Source organism: Micropterus salmoides, unplaced genomic scaffold (genome assembly GCF_014851395.1).
Source record: "Micropterus salmoides isolate LMB-PRFRI ecotype aquatic unplaced genomic scaffold, ASM1485139v1 Ms_hic_scaffold_13, whole genome shotgun sequence".
NCBI classification, from domain to species: domain Eukaryota; kingdom Metazoa; phylum Chordata; class Actinopteri; order Centrarchiformes; family Centrarchidae; genus Micropterus; species Micropterus salmoides.
Genome location: NW_024040374.1, coordinates 27,000,200 through 27,025,572, shown reverse-complemented (window position 1 = coordinate 27,025,572; position 25,373 = coordinate 27,000,200). Strand labels below are relative to the sequence as shown.

Genomic DNA, 25,373 nt, shown 5'->3' with positions numbered 1-25,373 from the left:
AGCTGGCTGACCTTCACCCAGCTCACTCCGTTCATTTCAAATAGATTTATACAGCACTTTGGAGAGTTGGTAAAGAAATGCCACTTGTCCCGTTCAAAACAAGTGGAATGAGAATGAGGAAAAAAGTGTCTGCCAGGCACTTTATTTTTCCAGATTTGCTGTTTTACTACTTACCTTGAATTCACATGCTATTAGATGTTTTGGGGAGAAAACACATTTCTTACTTGGAAAGGTCACAGGAACATTAAGTTGGATGATGAAGTGGAGAAGTTGGAGAACAATTTGCTACACAAGCTCTCAATGGTACAGGATAAAAGTTTAATGTGAGTCAATGGTACGAAAACAGCATACGTGCAAACATGTTTGACAAAACAAATGTAAACATGTGTTTTTTACTCAAGGTTCAGTTTCAGTACTGTATTTTTCTGAAACCTTCAACCATATTACATGATCTTTATCAGCGAATGCCGTTTTATCAGTTATTATGCAGAACGATCTGTTGACTTTCAAGCTTAGTAGGTTTTATGATGTCATCCATATCACTTTTAGGACTTCCTATATTGGCTGAAGCATTAAACTCCATACTACATGATATGATGGAAAGCTCTAGAAAAAGCAAATAAACTGAACCTGAGTTGGGATTATTTCATGCCTCAATGTAAACATGCTTTTTCATTCATTTGTAGTTGATTAACCCTCATGACTAAAAGTTCCTTAAAGGAATAGTTCAACATTTTGGGAAATATGCTTATTCCCTTTCTCAGATGAGAAGATTGATACCACTCTCTTATCCCTCGGTAATTATGAAGTTGGGGCCAGTAGACGGATAGCATAACATAAAGACTGAAAGCAGCAGGAACAATCCCCCCAGCCAGGAAATAATCCTGCACATAAGCCATAAGTAAAACTGCAACTTGTTGTTTTTACAGTTTGGTTTTTGTACAGATTAAAGAAAGAACAACTTATTACTTAGTTAACTTTAGAAGTGCATTTATTTTGTAACCGTCTGACAGAGCCAGGCTAGCTATTTCTAGCTGTTTTGAGGAGAGGACATCTATGTTCCCAGGATCCCAACCCCCTAACCCAAACCTTAGAACTGGGGGACATAGGACCCTGGGATTGGACACGTACAGTAGGTCTAACTAACTATTCCTTTGACTTTTTTAATAACTTCTTTAAGTTGCAAGATTATACATTTGTTTATATCTTTTCCTCCACTCTATCAAAGAAAACTATCCCATGAATAAAAAACAGATTGTCTGTTGATATGGTGATCCCTGAAGTCAGACCCTTGCAGCAGCATGTTATGGCAATATAAAACAGTGCTGAGTTTTCTTTCAGCCAAGTTGAGCCCAAATGAGCTGTTGATATGGTCATGGCTGAGTTCATCCCCTCTGTGCTTTTTGAAGGCTTATGCTTTCACATAGCTAGATTATCCGTTCTCCCACAAGAACTTTGTTTGTATTCACTTACTGTAATTCTCAGGAGATTTTAATTCATGTTCTTATGTTAAATGTCAATTTTTCAACATGAAAAAACAGAGTTCTTTTGCATTATGTTAAACACACTGTATAGTTCCAGTACAGTGTACTGTAGAGCTGGAACTGCCAAACTGAACAAAACACTTTAATAAAGGAGCGATGTGAAGTCAATTGAAAGCAGGTGGGACACCTTTTGTTGCATGCAAAGCTCATCTGGCCAATGATTCTGAAAGAGCTTAACATTTCTTCCAACACAAACAAATTGTTCCAAGACATACTTCCAAGATAATATCCCTATCAGCCACACCCAACAACTCACTGAATGCTTTGACCATATAAATGTTGTGTTTGGCCATCACTGTCACGTGACCTCAACTAAGAGATCTTGGAGCAGAGGCTGACGCACTGTTTTCCACCACTATGAACACAGCATCAAATAATTGAGTTTGTTTTTTTTGGAAAACCACTTTCACATACTGCTGAAGAACTTCCAGTTCCTCCCGCAACTAAATGAAAAACACTTAAGATGCGTCCGGTGGAGCCCGAATCCCCTGTAGACCCTCTGTGTTTATGTTTTTTTAACAGTTACCTTTTATGAGCAGTCATTTTTCATGCCAGAGTAAACATGTGGGGTTATACAGGCATACATCACACGCCTGTGGTCCATCCATTCATCAAAAGTAAATACATGAATGAAAACATAAATCATATCAGTTCTGTGAAATGTCAGTATTATTTTTTTGTTTATATGTGAGAGTAAATATGTATTTTTAGTTCAAACTGTTTGGTAAAAAAAAAAAAAAAAATGCTGCTTACAATCTATAAATTTTCAAATTCACAGTCAAAGTCTGTCATCCTGCACAGGATGTACTTCCACTGCCGATCTCTGAAACAAAGTAGACAAAGACAAAATCATGTCAGTTCCACCATCATAAATGACCAAACTTTATTGTTTTTGTTTGGTCTGCCAATAAATCCTGGTCCCATAGGCATAACTAGGGAGATATTTCCTTCCAACGCAGCCACTAGAGGATTTCAACTATTTTGGGATAGATTCTCCAAACTGCTGCTTCATGGGATCAGAAGTTATTAGGGAAAAAAACAGATGTTGTGAGCAAACCTTAGCACTCCACTGAATGTGGTCTGGGCACCTCGGATGAAGTACCCATAACTAGGGATCACCAGCTCTCCCTCTTCTCTGTAGTGTTCAGGAATGTCACTGGTCTTCCTGCAGAAAGCAACAAACGTTTGTGCAATGTTTTGGCGAGTTATTAACATTAACACCTTTTTCAAAAGAAAAGTTTTGGGAAACACGATTATTCGCTTTCTTGTCCCTATTTAGATGAGAAGATCAATACCATTCTCATTTCTGTACACTAAATACGTCTGAAGCTACAGCCAGGATATGATTAGCTTAGCTTAACACAAAATCTAATGCAGGGCCAAACAGCTAACCAGGCTCTGTCCAAATGTGACCAGATCTGCCACACAGCACCTCTAAAGCTCACTAATTGTTACTGTATATCTTGTTAAATCTGTACAAAAACTTATGTGTATGTTTTATGGGTGGTTATGTGCGGGACTATTTCTTGGCTAGGAGCAGTGACTTCCTCAAGTCTCCATTAGCAACCTCATAATTAAGAAATAGTCTGGCACATTGCATCTGTGGAACCCCCATGAGGTTGTCACTTTTATAGTTCTGTTTGTGTATGAACTAAACAAAAGAGATAAAATGTAATTAGTGAGCTCTGGAGATTTTGATAACCTTAGACAGTGCCTGGTTAGCTGCTTCATAATTAAAGCATCTACTGGCTTCTGCTTCATATTTAACAGACAAATATAAGAGTGATATTAATCTTCTTATCTAACTCCAAGTAAGAAAAGGGAATAAACCTACTTCCCAAAATGTCAAACTATTACTTTAGCATGCCCATGGCCCTGTGTGAACGTACATGCAGGAGTAGGGACAGCGTCGTTTGTAATAGCAGCAGTAGAACTGCCATTCCCGGTCAAGAACGGATTCAAAGTACTTGCTTTGTACGCCCGCTACCAGGCCATTGCGAGTGCATGTTGAAGTCCTGCAAAGACATAAAAGAGTTATTCCGTTATTTAAAAAAAAAAGGAAACAAAAAAGATTTAATTCATGACAGTGAAGGATATGGTACAAGATCTAAAATGACACCCCCATACTCTAACGCCATTCTTTTCAAACACAAAGTTTAATTTGTAGGTTTATACTATATTTAAAGTAAATACTGGTTTGTTGACAGTGCATTTTGTTTATGGTCCATAGGCCTACACTTTGTTGTCACCACAACACATCGAAGAATACCCGGGCCAAGCAACAGGAGATGCACGATGTGTAGACATTGTCATGACAACATGGGCACAGCCGTCGGCCATTCAGCCAATAGGGGGTAGTTCCCCAGCAGGATAATGTCCTAGCTGATATATTTCAAACAGACAGCTGTGTTAAAGGGAGGTAGGCGTACACAGTGTTTGTCTTTGAATGAGTGAATGAGCTTAACTTGGAAAAAATCTGAAGAGTTCTGCTCTCCAACCTAGAAAAAGAAATCTGAAACAGATATAGTTGAGTCTGCATTGTGTTTCGTGGTATGAGTCAAGCTGCTGTTTACACAGAGATGTCAGGCTACAATTCTCCCACCAAAGAAGCTGATCCAAGTCATTTAATTAGATCAACCTTTCTATGCAGTTGATGTTTAGTTGAACATGTTTATGTGAGGTTGTGGCATTTGTGCAGTGAAATAAAAAGATTACCTGACCTGTAAAGGAAGTCATTCATAAGTAAATTAACAGCAGGGACAATATTTTTTTCTTCACCTCCTTCAGTGGATAAAACAGATTCATGTGTCTGGCTAAACCTGCTGCATAGTCTGTTTGTACAATCTAGTTTTTTTTAATGGAACATTGAAGAGGTTCAGGAAGATGCTGTAACATGTGACCAATAAAATACAATGTATTATCTCTGAAGGGCCTTTGACGCAGCCTGTTGCATGAATCTAGTTGATGTAGTCATGTTCCCAGGAACTGTCAATTGAAGACACATATGGCTGTTCTGGAGTGAGCTGATGATTCATAACAGCCCAGGAGGACATGGCTTTGCTCCTCTAAATGAGAAAATAGTGGACAGAACTCAGTTCTTTTTTTTTAGTGAAAGGTTACCAAAAGATACATGTGGAAAGTCTGAGTTAAAATATGTGTTAATCTGGTACTGTATCAGAGACAAACTATTAAGTTTAGCTTGCTATAAAGATGGAGTTGCACTATGTGTAAGTCCATTACAAAGTTTGTGGAATTGTTCTTAGTAACAACTAGCTAGTTTAGAACTAGAGATTTCCTAGATTTGCTTGCTAATTAAAACACGGGTGCAGCTACAATCAAAAAGTATCAAATATGGAAACAAGAAGTCACTGCTGTAACAAGCTGTGACATCCAAAAAGGAGTCAGTCCTTTTGTAAATGTGTATGAATGTGTTTTATTTGTGCATACTTGGAGAACATTTCAGAGTTAGCATTTTCACTATTTCTGAAGTTTAGAATGAGTGAAAAATATCCGATCGTGCTAACCAAGCTAACATTTTGTTATATGATGTCTGCTGTGTTATTTTGTTAAATGTCATTTAAATTTTCCCAGGTTACACCATTATTAGACGGCCTTTAATCAAGTGGTCAATGTGTGGACCCACATCTCCTCACTCTAACTGGGCCATATGTTAGCAAGCTAGTGTTTTAGTTTTGTCCATTAAGCTCAGTCAGTGATCATCTCTATGTTCTCAGGGCCCTATGAGCATGTGTGTCTCTTGATGTAAATTAATATTTTTATTATATTAATTTATATTAATAAGAGATAAAGATAAAGAAATAAAATTGCAAAAGAACGTCAGGGAGATGGGTGTTTCAAGTTTCAAGTTGCAGTTTGAATGGTAAAAATCTCTTCAGCCACTGTGGAGATATTAATGTCTGAAGTCAAGAAAACCATCTTGCCCACAAATGTGAAGGCATCGGTTTCAGGGACTATAACACCAGTAATCTGTATAAGCTGTAGGTGGGTGATTTCAACACACTGACCCAGGGAAACATACATTGAACATTTGACCAAGGGATAAAAATGTTGCTCAGAACATAAAACCCTTTGAAAGGTCTCCTAAGAAGAGAGGATTATCAAGAGGATATTGAGCTGGGGAACATTGGACCCTGGGAACGTAGATACGTTCCTGTTCAGTTACACAGTAGTTACTGTTTGCAAATATATTTATTTATTTAAAAATCTTTTCATAAGAAAAGTTTTTGTGGCACACCTTGTTTTTAATTTAACACCGATAGTAGTGTTTAAATGCCCACCCACGACACACTTGCGTTATTACAAGATTAAGTGTGAGCTTGCAAAGAGTTGGTGCAACCTGGTCTTTCAATAACCAAAGACAGCTGTATCTTATGCTCTAGATGAAGACTGGAGGTCTTCCACATGTGTGTGTGTCACCCACCCACCAACAATACTTGTGGTTTTGTTCATACAACAGTTTCAGCTCCACTCTAGCCTCGGATGGGCCTTTGCTGTCTGTAGTGACCTGAAACAAGTATATCCTACACCTACAGTGAAGAGACACACATTAGTAATTAAGGCATTTTTAACCAATAAAGGAGGCCTGCCTGTTACATGGCTTTCATGTGGATTTGTCTAACTATCCTGCTAAAGATAAAGAAATGAACAAATCCAAACATATTCACAGCTGCTGTTCAGAGTAAAAAAAGAGAAGCTGCAGAAAACTGATGATTTACTCATCTCCTTTCAGTGCATTTCTGAATTACTGTACTCAGAAATCAATCTGCATTATTTATTTATACCACGGCTGGTTAAATCCCTGTTGACTAAGACACTTAGACTAATGTTGTTTGCAGTAAGATTGTGAATGGGAGAGGAATCTGCAGCGAACCGTTCATTAGAGTGAACTCTGTGCATCTCTGTGCCATATGCTAGACGTCCCGCCAAGAAAACGACTGAAATTAAACTTACCTGGATTCCTAACAATCGAATCAGTCCAACTAATGTGGTATTTAAACTTTTAACACACTCTAAATTCTATACCTGCAAGCAACAAACTTAATTTAACTGTAAAGCCTGAACAAATGTGACTTTCCAGCATAATTCAGCAACTGTAAAAGTCAAAGAAAGTAGAAAGAAGGCTTTCAAAAAATAAATACATCACTTATATACAGCAGAGGACCCACCACTCCATCCCAGCACGGTTGATGTCGTCCCACCAGCAGTCACTGGGCTCCCCCAGACCCTCAGGTGTGGCCTGGCACTCAAACGACCACAGGCGGTCCATGCCATCTTGCTCGCTGAAGTAGCTCCTGGTGGCCACAAGGACCTCTCCGTGGGGACACTGGAAGTTGAAGCCCTGGCGGTAGCCATTAACCCACCCCATGTCATGATGGTCGTGAGACTGAGCTGCCACTGTGGCCAGCAAAGACGACACCAACACCACCAGAGCAGGATTCATGTTGAAGAAATCAGTCCCACTGCTGCGCTTCCTCACAGCTGCCTCAGTTTAAACTCCTCCAAGTCTTTTGTTGTGCAGATGTTTTGTATCCAGGAGTGATGTGTGATTTGCTGCTCATGGGACAAATCCAAAAGTGGACCTCACTTGACATTTTAAGGTGGACTCAGAGACAGAGCTTTAACAAAGTCTCACCATAGATGAGGGTTTACCTTAAAAGAGAGCCCTTTCAGATTACACGTAAGTCAGATATTTATGCGACGCTTTATTTGACTCTGGAGAACGTATTCATGTGTTTACCATCTAATTTCTCAGGTTGTTAACTTTGCAGTGTGATGATCATCAGCTGGTGAGGATGATGACTTTTTCCCTGGGAAATGCAGCTTTAGCCTCAGTCCCAGTCTTTTAGCAGGAAATTATGTATGTAGCCATCAAATGCATATTTAAGATCTCTTTACAAAATCAGCTGGAAACATTAAAAAGCCAGAGATGGCCTTTTGAATCAACCCATGGGGCTAACTTAATAGGCATCATTGAGAAACTCATCATTTGCAGCTAGTCTTCTTTTGTCTATCTCAAAGACAAATTGTTTCTCAAATTTATTTCCTGTGGTAAATCTGCCATCACTGTAAACCGCAAATGTACTGTGCGAAAATGGAAAGCTTGACAGGCATAGTAACAACACACCAGAGAGCCACAGCCTTGCACTGGGTGACATGTTCCTTCCTATGAAATGTAGTTCATTTAATTCTCACAAACACTGTCCTGTGCTGTAAATACTCAGGAGCACACCAAATGTGTTTAAATCCACAATGGAAAGAAGTCCCTAACAAAAAAACTACAGTAACCAGCTGTTTCAGGAAATCACAGAGCCTTGAGAAAACTATGTATTTGAGACCTGTCACAGACCTGACCTGTAAGGTTTTTATCTGAAGTATAGGAAATACTTTCTGGGAGCTGAAGGAAGTCAGAGACGGGTTGAGAGACGGACTGGATTTGTTGAAAATAAGAAAATTATAAAACAACAACCATAGCCCTAAACGTTAATTTAACATTCAATACCAAAAAAAGACACATAAAAAGCAACATTACATAACAAACATCGAAGACAAAATCTAGTCTTCTTATCTTCTTTCACATCAGGACTTCATCAATACATCAATAATGCTAAATTAAGGTAATTGAATACAAGGTTCACAAAGGTCGTGCTTCTTGGCTTGGTGCAAAACCACTGATCCATTTTCTTCACGCCATCACAAGATAACAGCTATTAGTGTTTTTCCACAGCTTCCTCCTGTTCCTGTGAAACAGTGTTCTGTTAAAAGCTGACTGGCAGACAAATTAGGCTCTGTTAGAAATGAGCTCATATTATTTATGGGGTGTGGTGTTATGAGTAGTTTGCTAATGTAAAAGTTGCTTTGTTCATGCTTACATATTTTATGTCCTAATACATTTTTGTCCCTGGGGTTTTATTAGTCCCAGGACAAGATGTCAGAGAGGCTCATAATGAAATTTAGATTTTTAATTTGTGCAGGATGTGTGAGTCCCACGTCACACTGAGACATAGTACGTTACTACATTAGTGATATATTATATCACCTTTCACATACAGTGGAATAGACAAAAAACGTCTGGCAATGGCCAAAACAGGTGTTGTTAATAGATTTAAATTATTATTATATATTATTATTATTTAAATATGATTCAAGATTGAAAGTCACATGTGTATTCAATATGTGTAATTTAATGCAGGACTGCATACTCTTGAACTTATGCCAAAAGGCTAAAATTGTGCAATAAAGAATAATTATTAGAATACGAGTAAAAATAATATTTGGAAAGAGAAAAATTCTAACTAAAATGTATAAATTAAATTAGAACAGTGTTAAGGGAGGCTGTATAGCTTTTCAGTAAATAAAACATTTAATATGAACAAATGTTATAGTTGTAAGGCAAATCATACAATATGTCTTTCAGAATCTACATTTATGTTCCACATAAAAATACTGTTTCTATATCTACTAGAATAAAATTTACAATAGATTATTTTTGCAGAACTCAGAGAAAATCCTATTTCATTTAGTATAAACAATACAGACATATTGATTATACTGTATAATATATACACCAACACAGCCACCCTACGTTTACAATGTACATCCACATACATGTTTTCTGGCCATTAAGACAACCAAAAATTTTCTTGGCTTTAATTAGTGAGGAGAGAACTCCATTTGATCACTGTGGGCCTGAGAATCTGATCCCATGTGAGAGATCATCCTCAAAGCATCTAAAAATAAATAACAGCACATGTTCAGGAATAGTGTGTGAGTCACTGCAGGAGGAGTTCCACAAAAGTCAAAATGGAGCAGAAGCGGGAGGTATTTATAGGCACTATTGTCTATTTAAAAATCCCTATTTAGAGCAGTGCTGTTGGCACTTAGAATGTAGGGCTTCATTCACAATACTTTGATCTGACTGTGACATACAGACTGCACTGTGTCAAAGGTCACAAGGTGGAAGCAGCCATGCCTATGATTGAGGGGCCTGTCCACGCAATATCTTTGTTCAAATCACCCAACTAAGATCTTAACTGTTTGTACATAATTTGCATACAGATGCTGCAGAAGGCCTTTATAATTTAGGAAGCATAGAGAACCATTAAAAATGCAAGTCCCAAGTAAAGTGAAGATTAACTTCACCCTTCGCTGCCCGCAACAGCAATCATGAGGAGTTACATCTCTCGTTCATTTGAAAGAGAGGTTAGTAGTTGAGGCATAATGGTAGTGTAGAAAGTAAAGCTATAAAGTTTTAAACATCTTAAACCAGTGTTATCTGACACAGAAACACTTTAATGAACAGGAACATTCTCTTTATATTTGAGGGAAAATATAATGGCTTAATGCCTTGTCTGAAGACACTTTGGCATCAAGCAACACTTCTGATAAACTCATTGGTCGTTTTAAAGATTGAAACAGTGTTTTTTTTTATGAACGTCCCCTAAGCTCTCTGCCATTCAAAAGCGCCCTATTATGGGATGTCCGATGATAAGGAATAAAGAAACCCCACTGTGGCTGACCGTCACATTGAAACGTCCTTTGAGACCACAAGAGAAATGCTCTACTGTATTTATTATGATGGGAAATATAAAAGCTCAATCCAAACATCCTAACACAGCTGTTTATACATACACACTCAAAATCACTCATCTCCTTCTTACAGAGCTTGCTAGGGCAGCTCTGGTCTCTCAGCATCAGGACAGACTTTCATTGTCCCTGTAGGCAGAATGAAGTTTGTATTCAAATCAGGGGGCATCATTAGCTGCCAAGTAGATGGCATAGAAACAACCTGTGATTCTGCAATCAAACTCTCATTCTCAGTTTGGCGCGCTTCATTACTCAGCATGAAACTGTCATCTCGTCAATTATCACCACATAGAAGGCCTTGTTTAAAAATGGAGTGAAACGTTTGCCTGTAACAAATAGAGAAGTGTGAGAATTTGAACAGTATTAAAGGGAAATTAGCGGGCCGAGCTCTTCATAACCTCTCTGGTCAAAACAGACATTTAATGTTCAAATCAGGTCACTCGCTAGACAAACTCAGCATATACTAAACATCTTATCCTGCAAGTAATGTGCATGTCTGTCAAAAGCATGTTTAAATGTGATGCCACATGATGATGTCATGAATATACATGCAGGCGGTGCAATATCATAAAGTGCCCTGCCTGTATGTGTATGTGATACTCAATACTATTGAGTATCACATACACATACAGTAGTAGTAAAAAGTGTGTCCATCCTGATGTACTGATGCTAGTCAACTTACTGTCTGCCTGTTTCAGATGCAGTGGCCTTTAAAACTCCTACGCGTCTTCTCAAAATGACATTTTTGGTTCAATGTATCATGTGATCTTACAAAATAGCATGCAACAAAGCGCCAACAGCAAGACCTAGTCTCACATAAAACGTCACTTTCACACATGAAGGTCAGTTTATACTGACGGTAAAATCCATTGTGTTACGTCTTCTGTTGCTCTGAAGTTCAAGAAAATAACCCTGGTGACGTCATCAGGCGAGAACAACAGCGTCAGTCTTTTCAGTAAGTGACTCAAACACTCAGTGTGTTTACATTCAAGCCCTCTGGTGGCTGTAGGAATTATGACTTGCCTGTCTGTCTAAATGAGGAAGTCAGATGATAGAACCACAAAGAGGAAGGTGGTTAGGGTGGATGGACCAGCAACATGTTGGGAGACATCTTGCTGGTCCATCAGCATGTTACCTGCTTCCTACCTACAGTCAGTGTTTCTTTTAGGTATAATCACGATCATTCCCTAACCAAGTAGTTTTTATTTGAACCATGATGACGAAATTCCCCTAAGAAGTTGCTTTAAATCAAACCTACTGTGTTTCCCTTAACCATATCGGTGTGTCAAATCAGAAATTGTAACAGTGATTTGTAATGGTTTTGGAAGGCACTGATTGAATAATGATGTTGGCTTGCCAGAAAACATTTTGTTATTTAATTTGAAGGGCTTATTCCAACCAGGTTAACCGTCGCCGCTTGGGCTTCGAGATGAGACATTTACAACAGAAAGCCTGTTTTAGAAACTGGGTGTGGAGTTTGAAAGACGTGGTCATTTACCCAGCAGGAAGGATTTCATGACATATCAGGCACCGAGGTAGGGGTTAAAGGTGCCAATCATGTACCACAATGTCCCTGGTTAAGGTCTGGTCGGTGACCTGTCTTGTATGTCTATTGACAAGAGCGTCACTTTGTGTTGAAAAGTGGTGGGGACATAAGGGCTCAGATTAGTAGATCAGTTTCCACAATTTGAGTTTATGAACTCAAAAGTCAGAAGTTTCCAGAGCTTAAATATTTGGAGTTTGCGTTAAATGTACTTTTTGATTACTATTAGATAAAATTACTGATTAACATAACTCAAATATTTTTTAGTTAAAGCAACTCAAAAATATTAATTTGATAGATCATTAAGTATAAAACCCAGTGTTTCATGTTCAATAAACTCAATATTTTTTAATTTCTATTAATTCAAAAACACTGACTTACTGAAACTCAATTTACTAGAACTTAACACACTTGTGACAACTGATTTCCTTAATTACAATGAATACTACTAACTTATAAAAAGTGAAATTAAAAGTACAAGTCAATATTTTGTTTTCCACATATTTTTGGGACAGATTGAAACAAGAAAAAAACAAAACAAAAAAAAAATTGCAATTGTGAAGGCACACTTTGGGCCATCTTTTAACCTGCTGTTTATTTATTTCACCTCTATTTAACCAGATGATCTCATTTAGATTTAAATCTTTTCTCAATAGAGACATGGCCAAAATAGCAGCATATTGACAGCACAGCTACAAATACAAACACCAAGCACACGGCCAATGACAAAACCCGAACTCTGCTGCAAACCCAAATGCTCAGTAATTCTCAAATACAAGTACAACTCCATTATATTTCACAGAAACAAAATTTGTCAGTGAAACTTTTTCCATCAGACTGAATTAATCATAAAACCATTAGTTGCAGAACTAATCTCAGAAGCGCCGCCATTAAAATGAGAAACAAAATGATGTCAGTCTAATTTTAAACACAAGAACCCTGTTCCTTAACACTCCTGTAAAAACCTATGTTTTGAAAATTCCACGCTGTAGGCTTGTAGTAAACATACTGAGTACATGGACACAGTTCAGAGCTGCTTTTAGGAGTTTGTAATAGACACATCCATCCCCAGCCACCATTCAGTTAAAGCAGTATTACACAGACTTTGACAGAAGCACATAACGTGGATGTACCATTTATGTACTTGTGTGCATTCAAACTTCTTGTTTTCTATCATTAAGACATCATTATTTTCTGGACAAAAGTGAGCGTGTAAATTTGTTTCTTTGGATAGTCTAAATGCAAAGGATAGATCAAGCCAGACAGTACAAATGCATCTTTGAACCTGGGGAGATCACTCGGTTTCATCGTCGACTATGGACTGAGGAGAGCCACAGGTGTGTCAGCAGTGTCTGTTTCATGTTTGCATTGCAAAATACAAACAATCCAATTATGAGGATAATTTTTAAGGTCATTGTGCTTTTTGGGTTTTTATTGAGTTAAACTTTTGTGCATCTAATAAGTTTGCAAAGTGAAAAAGCCCAAAGTCCACCCCAAAGGGAGCGCCCATCTCCCATAGAAAACTCTGCTCTGAACTGCCTGAAAACAGGTCATTTGTAGTCCAGACATATCCCCTTCATCTCTGTGACGTCACAACAAAATGTGCATCATAATGCCTGAACCTGAAAATGAGCATAATAAGACCTCTTTAGAAAGTTTGCAAGTCATGCACTGTATGCTCATCAGTGCCCCCCACAAATTGAAAGCATAGGTTAATATTTTTCCAAATCTATCTTGATACAGCACTGTGTTACTGCTGCCTGTAAAGATTCCTTCTGTTTATACTGGTTCTCTTCCTAATCTGGCTCAACTGTAAGAGATTGAGGATGATGAATGCACTGTTATGAGGTCTCTGCATTTATTACAGTAGGATCAACAGGAATGATAACAACCACCAATAACTCTTTTATCGTACAAATCACATTTTAGCATTGTATTGAGATAAACTAGAAAAAAAACCCTATGAATTAGGGTTGGGCAGATAGACGATGACTGACAACATCTGCACCCTCACTGCTGCTTTACCTGGTCCGGCTTGTAAAATATCCACAGCGATTTGTAATGTAATAGGCTACCAAGTTTTTTACTAAGTGAAGTCTGTCAGTCTATGCTGGAAGAGGCATTAAAGTTGGTTTCCCATAGTACATTTCATTGATATTGAGGTTGTGTGTGAGTACGTGAGTACGCGTGATATGTGAGTACTCACATTGTGGGTCTTGAAGAAATCAGTCATTCTCTCGCAGGTCCACTGGCAGAGCACGAAGGGCCACAATGCATCTGATATGTACATCATGTTGTTCCTACAGTTGAATTGGCTCTATAGGTTCAAGATTAGTAATGATGATGATGGAACTCAGCAAACACCTGCAGACATGCAATCACAAACACATAAATGTATGTAGATTAATGCTGTTACTGCTGAGGGAAGAAGAGACACTTAATTTTTGTTTTAATAAGGAAACATCCTAGTAAGATCAAATGATGCCCATATGTTCCTTTAAATACCTTAACTCAAGTCTTTCAAAACTATGCAGCATAAAATGCATCAAGTCCATATAATCTTGAATAATTCAAAAGAAATATACTAACTCTTATGCAGAGATGTGCAAATTGAAAAAATAGATAGCTGTAGTCATTCGATACTCAGTTTAATCCTGCAGGAGCAGATTTAAAAAACAACAACATAAAGAATTCCCATTAGTCCAGTCAACAAGAATGTCATCAATTGCTGATTTTAAAAAAAATACTATATTTTATCATTTCACTTACTCAGCAATACAAGAGCTGCTTTCACAAGTCAGGTGATTATGTACATGATGAAATTCCTTCAGCAGCACTCTCTATAGTCCTTAATGGGCACACAATCCATGAACACCAACTTTTTATTAGTTTACAAAATAATGGCCATGTAAACACTTCACACAAACATGTGATACTGGCACAGTTTACTGTTGTGAGAAGACTAAGTTATCAGTTTATTAAAGACACTCTTTAGTGTAATAATGCAACACAGGTCACAACATATTTCAAAATGAACAAATGATAAAATAGTTTCAATAAAAACTGAGCGTTCTTCACCAGTTAAAAGGTTTCATTACAAAAAAAAGTCCTTTACAAATACATATTAATGTTACAGCCACTTCAGACAAGGCAACTAGTCTCTGCATTAGAAGGGCTGATGGGAATCATTAGGTTCACAGCTAAAACAATGAAACTTCTGGCCATGCATCAACACTAGTGACGTGCGGATCGATACTAAAGTATCGATATTTCTTATACCGACGTTTCCTGCTCTAGGATTGAAACACATATAAAAGGATCAATAGCTAAACACAGCCATTTGGAGTGGGTATGTATTTTATCCTAAGTATCTTACTGTCACCAGGATGGTCTAATTGTACTCTTTCAATAGGAACTACTTCTCCTTCCGCCTGTCAAAGTCATGCTTGCGCTACGGCTCTGAGATGGAGCTTCTTTGAAGTGAGCTGCTGTGTGTGCAAAGACAGTGAAATACTTTGGCAACACCGCAAACTTTGTTATACATCTGAGATTAAGTCACAATAATATGATGATATTATAAAGCAGCATTTCTGAGTAGGATATTTTTATTGTAATTAAAGAAAATAATAGTTTGATGTCTTGTCATTATGCAGCTATTATTTGGAAATGGTAACCCTACAGCCTACTCTTTATTTCCCTAATAAATACAGAAATGGGAGGGGGGAGGTCACATTAAACTAGAAATAAAATATGTAAAAATCATTGGTATCGGGATCAAGTCAACATTTACTAATCCTTTCAAACCCAAACCACAAGGTGATGAATCTTCTGTTGAATTATTAGACTACTATATTACTATACATCTGCCGTTATTTCATTGGAAGCGCACATACTTACTGCTTTTGAAAAAGCATGCCGTAAAATGTGACAATCGCTGTCAATATTTTATAGTAATAGTAGTAATTTCCCCGTTTATCAAAATAAAAACAAAGGACTTGCAGTGTGTTTTTGCTTTATGAGGTCCTTTTACACTCTTCCAAGTATGAGGAATCATAGACACAATTCTATTTGAAGATATGAACGAAGAGCACCTTTTTATCAAAACAAACGGTCAAAACAAATTCAATCTAGACATCTTAGGTTCTAATTACGAATGAATAGCGAGATACTTCACTTCACAACTATCTCTGGTATGCGGGGTTACGCAACTGCCACTGTGAGGATGTCAAAAGGTCCCTCAGCAGGGTCCATCTTCCCATAAGACCTTTGCTGTTTAATAGTGCTTCACTGATGAAATTAAGGGGCCAGCCAAAAGGCCACCATAATAACGTCTACAAAACAAATCACTTTGCTTCAGGCTGTAACCTCATTAGAACAATGCGTCGTGGTTGCTTGGAGGATGTGTCTGAGCCATGGCTGGCGAGGCAGGCGGGCAGAGATAAGCCTCACTGACAGTAGTGATAATGGAAGAGCAGGGATGATTGCCTGGAAAATAATCACGCCCAAAATATTCCAGGCGCAATGATACCCTGTTCTCATTTATTTGGCTACACTCCCAGGCCTCAAGGTTATCTGGGGGATGATATGCAAGGGGCAAAATGTTCAGCTAGATGAGAGCAAGGTGCACTTATATATTTTATTTTCAGTAAATGAACAGAAACGACCCACAAACACCACACAGTGACCTTGTTGACCTTGTTGTTATGATGTTTAACTGCACATATCTACATTTCATGTTTTGACACTGTCGCTCACAAACTCAGTGAATGTATTAGTACTGCTTGGAAAACCCGAACAATTCAATAACTCTGTCTCATCTCCTCTGACAGATCCCCAAAGGTTGGGCTACCAGACAGAGAACAAACTCATTTCCTGTGGCTCAACACCACTGCAGTGATCTCAGTAATTATTATGAAAGTCGGACTAAAATTTGAATTCCGTTTTTGGGAGAGGAAACATAAACTAAATTGTTACTGCAGCTATATCAAAGAAGGGTAAAACTGTATATAACTGGATACATTTGGCGTCTAAGCGGCATCTGAGATCTGGTAGGAAACATGCTGCCAACTTCCATGGTACGCTACTGACACACAGAGTACATCATATTGTAAACTCTGAACATTGATAAAACACATTTTCCCCCCTCCTTTTCAATAAGCCCTCATAGTGTTTAAATGTATTTAATTACTTTTAAGGCCAGGCTTGGTCTGGCACCTTCATATATCTCTGAGCTTTTATCATACTATGACCCAGGACACAGAGTGAGATCCTCTGGTAGTGGGTTGCTTGCTATTCTGAGGTCTAGGCTAAAACCCAAAAGGGCCCCTGCACTCTGTAACAGTCTATAAGATAAGATCAGGCTCTTTCAGTATGTCAGAAGCTTGATGCATATTTTATTTTTTCCAATATTTGTATATTGACTTGTTTATGTTTTATTACTTGATTATAAACCACTTTGTGATGCACAGTTTATTTCCCCCTTAACTGAACATTGACTTGTTCTTGTTCAAATTGTCTATGTTTTTCATTTTATTTTTATTTTTTGGGCTTTAAGATGCCTGTCCTCTACAACATTTAACACTTGGTAGAACCCATTGTGCTAGGTTAGGGTTAGGACCAACAGCTGGTATCAACAGCTAAATTGATAGTTAAGTTTGTAGGCTATTTCACATGGAAACCAGGCTAACTAGCTTCCACTCAAAAAGCGTAAGATGATTAACCTAGCTTACCAACATTAGCAGTGACTCACACAAGACGCTGTTTTTCTATTTTATTGTCACTGTGCTGCAAGAATAAATCACACAGTGGAGTGGAAAATGTGGTAAGTGACAATGAATCTGCTAATGCCGTATTGTTTTTCAGCCTCTGATGTTATTCAAGTGACAGAAAGAGAGACCATAAGCCATTTCACTAATCAGTGTATTTATTTTTCTTCCAAAGTCTCAGTTCAGCTTCTGTAGCATTTTCTAATAAAAACTGATGTTAGTTTCAAAGGTGAACCATGTCCAAGGCCAGTTTTCATGTCTGGGCATGGCAGGCCCGTAGGTAATATAAACAGTTTCTCCATCATTAAAAACTATATTTACTCCAACTTATTCACAGTTTCATGCAAAGAAAACATACTTGGGTTGATTCATAAATTTATTTTGTCCACATTACTATTTATGGAAGAAACAACTGAGTTATGTGATGTTTCATCAGTCCAGATACTGATGAAACATCAGTTGTCAGATAACATATAATCACTAAGAAACATGATTGCTTTCAATGAATCAAACCCATGTAGAATCAATAACTGTCTAGATTCTAGGTTGGTGCTCAAATCCAGCCTACAGTGAACTCATTGTCATGTTCAAGAAACCAATTTGAAATGATTCAAGCTTTGTGACATGGTGCATTATCCTGCTGGAAGTAGCCATCAGAGGATGGGTACATGGTGGCCATAAAGGGATGGACATAGTCAGAAACAATGCTCAGGTAGGCCGTGGCATTTAAACGATGCCCAATTGGCACTAAGGGGCCTAAAGTGTGCCAAGAAAACATCCCCCACACCATTACACCACCACCAGCAGCCTGCACAGTGGTAACAAGGCATGATGGATCCATGTTCTCATTCTGTTTAGGCCAAAATCTGACTCTACCATCTGAATGTCTCAACAGAAATCCAGACTCATCAGACCAGGCAACATTTTTCCAGTCTTCAACTGTCAAATTTTGGTGAGCTCTTGCAAATTGTAGCCTCTTTTTCCTATTTGTAGTGGAGATGAGTGGTACCCGGTGGGGTTTTCTGCTGTTGTAGCCCATCCGCCTCAAGGTTGTGCGTGTTGTGGCTTCACAAATGCTTTGCTGCATACCTCGGTTGTAATGAGTGGTTATTTCAGGCAAAGTTGCTCTTCTATCAGCTTGAATCGGTCGGCCCATTCTCCTCTGACCTCTAGCATCAACAAGGCATTTTCGCCCACAGGACTGCCGCATACTGGATGTTTTTCCCTTTTCACACCATTCTTTGTAAACCCTAGAAATGGTTGTGCGTGAAAATCCCAGTAACTGAGCAGATTGTGAAATACTCAGACCGGCCCGTCTGGCACCAACAACCATGCCACGCTCAAAATTGCTTAAATCACCTTTCTTTCCCATTCTGACATTCAGTTTGGATTTCAGGAGATTGTCTTGACCAGGACCACACCCCTAAATGCATTGAAGCAACTGCCATATGATTGGTTGATTAGATAATTGCATTAATGAGAAATTGAACAGGTGTTCCTAATAATCCTTTAGGTGAGTGTATATCACGGCCTGAAGTGTATGAACCACTCAGATTGCTTGATTTGAGCTACCCGTTTTTTAAATGGTAGCATAACAGCTAAATTCATAGTTCGACATTTTGGGAAATACATTTATTCACTTTCATGCCAAGAGTTGCTAGTAGACTGCCACTCTCATGTTTGTGAGCTAACTATGAAGTTGAAGCCAGCAGGTGGTTGGCTAGCTTAGCATAAAGACTGAAAACAGCAAACAGCTATGGGTATCTATCAGCACCTTTAAAACACATTATTAACCCTGATTTTCCTTGTTTGTTTGGACCCATTTGCACAAGAAACCCTTTGCTTTGCATGAACAACAATTTGTGGTTTTGGGGGGGGGGGGGGGGGGGCTGTTAAACTACAAATGGTTGTTTTTACTTTATCATTTTTATGCATTAAAAACCCCAGATACATCATGTTTATTAGTGAGCCTTCGAGGTGCTGGTGCAAATTTATTTCACCAGTTGGAGCGAACCAGGCTAGCTCTTTCTTCCAGCTTTCAGTTATTATGTCTTTGTAGTCTTTATGCTTTCTATCTAAGCTCACAGGCTACTGGCTCCATTGTTAGTGTACAGCCATGACAGTGGTAATCTTCTTATCTAACATTTTCCACTATAGCAAGTAAGCATATTTCCCAAATGTTGAACTAATTCTTTAATAAATAGGCATACATCAGTACATCATGCTGCCCACACTGCATGCCAGAGCCACAATCTTGGAAAACCCTGTGTGTGAATGGCTCATGTCCACAACCATGTTTATATGCAGGTTTGTCACAGTTCAGTTTTGGTATGTTACAGTAAACATGAGTTACCGTTATGTTATGTATGGATGGCTGAAAACAAAAGAAACAAAAAGTCTATGGATGACTAACCAACCGATACATCACATGTATTATGTTGATTCTCCAATATAAAAATAACATCAACTGTTTTCCATTAAGATTACTAGTTAAATATGCACATTTTAATCTACAATGTTGAAACCAAACAAAAAACATATTTTTCATTTTTTTGTATTAATAACAGAATTATTACACTTTATCCCATAATAAACATTACGGAGAATAAGTACAGTGGAGCTAGACTGGGTAATGCTGCAGAACTGAACTATATCGGTAATACTTATGATAAAAAACAGACCTGAAAAAAAAGAGAGGATGCACTTTTGCTGTAGTCACTATATGGAAAATAATGTGACGTGTAGTGTATTGATTTGGCCATGTAACGCAGACAACTGCCCTAACCCTGCAGGGTAAATGGGGGAGCATCCTCTCCACTGGCACACTCCATAGCAAATATCCTACTCTGCCTCAGTCTCTGTAATTGAATTGTCCATCTCTGTAGCACAGAACCCTACTGATCAAATGGAATTTTTTTCTGTCCATTATGCTGCAAATAATTTTGTATAAAGGAGTAATACATTTTAAACTTTAACATATCAGACCGTTTCAGAACGTTCTCATCTCAGGGTTTCCAATACCAGCGCTTTCAGAAAAAGTGACAAAGCGTAGTTAATTAGCGTAGTTATGCATTCAGTTTAAAATGAGAGGGAAATATCTGATTATGCTAACCTAACTGGTGCTGTCATAAAAGTTAAGATTTTTGATATAACTTTTCTTTAATTTGAACAGATTTTTGTGAAATCTAAGTTAAATCTTCCTAGTTCACATCATTATTTAACAGAATTTTAATCAGGTCATATATGTTGACCATATTCTTCTACCTATTTTACTCTTTAATCTCAACGGGGACCTAGCTAATGTTACTTTTGTCAGTTCAGGTAGCTACGCAACAGTTACACCTGGCAGTTGCAGGGTGTCAATATTTAATAACAACTAATGTGCACTACTTGTGTGGTACAACCACACATGCTAGTTTTAATTTAGTGGTGTGTAAATCGCCAATTAGCACTTACATTAACTAGGCTAAGCTAAATTTGAACTTGGGAACAGCTGATGCAACCGACTCCTGATGAGCTGGAAATAAAAACCAAGTCAAAGAGAGAGATAAGCTGCAAAAAAGAATGAAATTGAACAGCCTCAGACATAAATTTGTTCTTTTTTTTTAACTCTCATGAGTGGACAGCCTATAATACTGGATGAGCAAAAATGTGTTCAGTTTTGAATCTGCTACAAGTGTATTAAACATCTACAATAAATTTAGGATTTTTACTCTAACACTGACTTCACATTATCAGCAACTTGGTGAAGAAGTCTCTGACATTATGTAGTGGTATGTTTCGATCTCCTGTTGCATACATTTAAATATAGATATTTATAATCACCCTATAATGTTCAGGTGTGGTCAGCTCTATCAGATAATATTGGAAAAAACTGTTTCTTGTTGATCTTTTTGTGCAGTGTGATCGCGTGGTAAGGCCTGCTTATTCACCTGTGACACAGCATAACGGGCAGGGCTGCACACAGCGAGAGTGCTGCCCCACACATGTCAAGGTCAAACCATATGCCCTCAGAGGGTCCACTTGTGGTTCAGGAAGCTAAGAAGGAGTGGATGTAAAGGCCCCTCTTGGAATAATCCTTAAAAATCAAAAGTCAACTTTTCCAGGCAGTACCAAAACAAAACAAGGTGTGTAATTTGAAGCCAAGTAACAAATACATGCTTGTATGTGAATACAGCACAGGATACCAAGACAGTCAACCCAGTTAATGTATATAAAATTGGTTTTCTTCCACTAAAAGCTGGTAGAGGACAGTCACGTAGGATAATCTTACTTGGAATCTCTCTCTTGTCATGTCAATTCATTATCATTAAACGGTTCATTAAAGTTTGTATAATTCAAAAACTCTCAGGGAAAACTGTGTACATTTTAAATACTATGGATAATTGAATTATTGTATCATTAAAGTCAGTATTGGACATATTAACCACCTGTAATATCTTTATGGCACAAAACGGCATGAGCTGTAGGTTTATGGACATGAAGCAAATAATTAGACTTATCAAATGTGCTAAAACACACTGTCCACGCCAAAGTAGAAATGTGAAGCACCGCTGCCTCGGTGGAATGTAGTGAAAGGCTGAGACTAGTGTGAACTGCACCAACAACATTCTCAAACATTTTATGGTTGTCATTTTGTGCAGAGAACGTAGTGAATAGCACTGCCACAATTTAACTTTACTAGTCCATCAGACAAAGCATAGCTCAATCTAAGAACTACCTCTTTTTCACACCGTGAACCGGGACTGAATCCTTTTTGTCTCCTTATAATATAGTAAACTCAAGAAATTGTGGAGGATAGAAGAGTAGGAAAGGATGCTGTAAAGCTGCTAGTAAGTGGCTGATGGATTTACATTCCTGACTTGTGTGTGCAATTTGGAAGTAGTTCTAACATATTTTCTTATCCTTTTTAGGATTTTACTATAGAAACAAGTCCTGCTTTTCTTTTTATGATCAATATTTTTATACAGTGGATAACAAATAACTATGTGTAATGTGAAAGGTGTCGGTCATAGTGATAATCCCGCAGGTAATTATCACTCGACTTTGCATTTCGCCTCAGCTCTTCGAAGCACCTTGCAGTGTCATTTTCAATTTTCAATTTAAATTTGCTTTTATTGCCATGAACGCTTTTTGTTTTTGTTTTTGGACCAGCATTCATGCAGCTGCTGCTGTTTTTAGCAAAAAGCTTGGATAAACTCCCCATATGCTGCCTCTCCAGCACCAAAGACCAAATAAAGACAACGACAAACGGAGCACAGCTTTTAGCTGCAAAAGAGCTAGACATTCCCCTCAGGAGTTAGCAGAAATCAAGCAAAACTAAAACAAGAGTGAAAATTACATTTGTCAGGCAGCCTGAGAAACAACTCTGAATGAATGCTAATGTTGCTCTGTATATCTGCTGGATGTGTAACTAGGCAACTGTTTGCTAACAAGTACATCATATCAACCTTATAAGATGATAATGTGTCAGTGTTGTTTTACAACAAAGATCTGAGGCACATCATGTCACTGCTACATTCCCATTTTCATTCCAGCCATGACCTTTGTGATTCTGCTTTCTCCGTCAATGTTTCTTGTCACTTACTACTGTCTAATACAGGCAAAAATGATCAAATCATGTGGCTGTCAGACCAGAAACCATGTCAAAACAATCACCACCATCACTGTAACTCAAATGAGAAGACGTTAGAGTCTGTCCAGGAGGCCTGCTACACACAGACACACTATTGTTGATGAGCTCAAGCCCAGCTCACACGCTGCATACCAGATTCAATCCACAACCTATCTCAGAATGCTGCACCTCCTGGTAATCTTGGCAAACCCTTGATCTATGTAAACACCTGGCTGCTATGTTATCACTGCAGAATAAATAGTCTTACAAAGGAGTATATTACACTGTTTACTTATAATGGTGTGAAAACAGACCATCACATAACACTGGGTGTTTTACTCTTACCGAACAGAATTACGAATTACTCTGATAAAGAAAACAAGTTGTGGTTTACTCTATGAAGTGTTGTTTTTCTAACACAGCAGCCATGCCGCCATCTGCATGTAGCATACAGGGTCCAGAGGATTAGGAGTTACCTTTTTATATTTACGTACATAATTAGTAAAACTTTGCACATGATATGTGTTCAGTAACTGCTGTGTTTTAGCAGCTGGCACCAGAGAGTACCAAAAATGAATTTTGTTTAAATGTAAAAATTAGTAGGCTACTTGTAGGGCAGTTTCAAAAAAATAGTCAAACAAACTCATCTGTAATCAGTAACTGCATTTATATGATTGCTGTCTTTGTTAAATTTTTAACTTTCAATGCTGAGGTCATAACTTTAAACTATGAACTGAAGGAGGACTTGTTAACACTTACTGGGTATTGATTCAGCCGGTGTAACAGTGATTGATTCAACAGTGTAATGAGAAACATTGTCATCGAAGCAGCATATTTTGTTCTTGGCCTGCACATTTAACGCAACTCTTCAGAAACCCTCCCTTTACTCTTCAAGCATGGATAAATGTTAAGTGTCTTGCTCAGGGACACAAAGGTGGATGTCTCACAGTGGGAATTGAACCCAGGTCTCCCACACCAAAGTCAAGCATCTTATCTATGTGGGAAGTATTCACTTATAAACACAATGAGCAACGGTGGTAAGCGCATCTTCTGTGCACAATCATGCAGTCACCTTTCTTCTCAGCACACGGTGTCATCATTTTGTGACTCATGACCAAGTGACACTGTGCTACAGTACGAATTCAGCCTCTTTGAATTCACTCCTCCCTTCCTGTTCAACCTCTGTTCCACCAACTTTCAGTTCTCTGTGCATTTTGCCATTTAAGAGTTTGTTTCATCAGCCTCCCTGAAAAGCTGTGATATGATACTAGGCTTTTCTGTATGTGCAGATATAGGAATCTACTGGACAGTAATATTTGATCACCTCCTAATGTTATCCCAGATATTATGATTATTTTGTTAGCATTTAGCAACCACGTTAGCCATAGGTGCAGTATCAAAACTTGTAGATGCTGAGTGCTAACAAATTACTATTTTATTCGAGTTAAAACTTAAGCTTTTACTGTCTGTCACTCAAGTATGGACATTCAAGCAAAACTTTTTAGAAAGAGAGAGTCTAGGGCAAAATACATTGTCTTGTTGTGTAGAAAAGCAGCTAGCTTAAAAGTGACGCCTTTCAAATTCCTGTTTGCTAGTTTTCAACTTGTGAATGCTGTTCCTCTTCCTCAGCGAAGTTTGTGTTTGGTATATATCATTATGTTCCAGTCCGTTCCCCATATTACATTTTAAATACATTTTTGGTTCCTTTTTTAGCTATAATTTGGCTTCTTTGTAACAATTTTATGTTTCTTTATAAACAAAAGAGATAATTGCCAGACCACTTACAGCCAAATAATTATGCAAACTGACATTCAGCATAACAATATGACTATCCTTTGCAGCAGTACTGGTGGGTCTGAGGTCTAAATGTACAGGGGAGCATACCTATGTCAGACCTATGCCTATATCTATTTGATTTTGAAGGTCTCTAAAAAAATGTTACATCTGAGGTAGGTGGTTCTGTGGATACAATTTTATTCAAAATTTTGTTTGGGCTGGGTTTGATCCACAAAACTACCCTGAATGTTTTATTGCTGCATGTTTGAGTGGTAAACTTTGACCTTTGGTGATTCCGTGACTCCAACCGTTTGATAAGTTCCCTCAAGTGTAGCCCTATTATATTGAGAGTAGTGCAGGGAAACAGAAAACCCCTTTGACCAGTCCCCACAATAGCCCATGTCATACTAAGCGAATACAGAGCAGCAGGCTGTTGCACCAGCTGTATGTAAGTTCAAACTTAGCCTAGTTATAACATAAATTATTACTAAGTTGTGATTTAGGCATTTACTAAAATAAAAGTGGTT

General features: G+C 38.1%; 1 protein-coding gene across 1 annotated transcript; it reads right to left on the bottom strand.

Moving 5' to 3' along the window:
* Positions 1-299: 299 nt before the first annotated feature.
* On the bottom strand, positions 300-7,063 carry dpt (dermatopontin). The gene is made up of 4 exons (XM_038716666.1): positions 6,731-7,063; positions 3,434-3,559; positions 2,602-2,709; positions 300-2,367 (listed from the first exon to the last, which is right to left on the bottom strand). The coding sequence occupies exons 1-4, from the start codon at positions 7,003-7,005 to the stop codon at positions 2,301-2,303; spliced, it is 576 nt and encodes a 191-aa protein (XP_038572594.1). The 5' UTR covers positions 7,006-7,063; the 3' UTR covers positions 300-2,300.
* Positions 7,064-25,373: the final 18,310 nt, after the last annotated feature.

Excerpts from the sequence above, each read along its gene's own strand:
- dpt (XM_038716666.1), bottom strand. The coding sequence starts at position 7,005 with ATGAATCCTGCTCTGGTGGTGTTGGTGTCGTCTTTGCTGGCCACAGTG. Across the intron at positions 2,710-3,433 it reads CGCTGTCCCTACTCCTGCAT|GAAGACCAGTGACATTCCTG; the intron begins GTACGTTCACAC and ends TGCTTTCTGCAG. Across the intron at positions 2,368-2,601 it reads ACATTCAGTGGAGTGCTAAG|AGATCGGCAGTGGAAGTACA; the intron begins GTTTGCTCACAA and ends ACTTTGTTTCAG.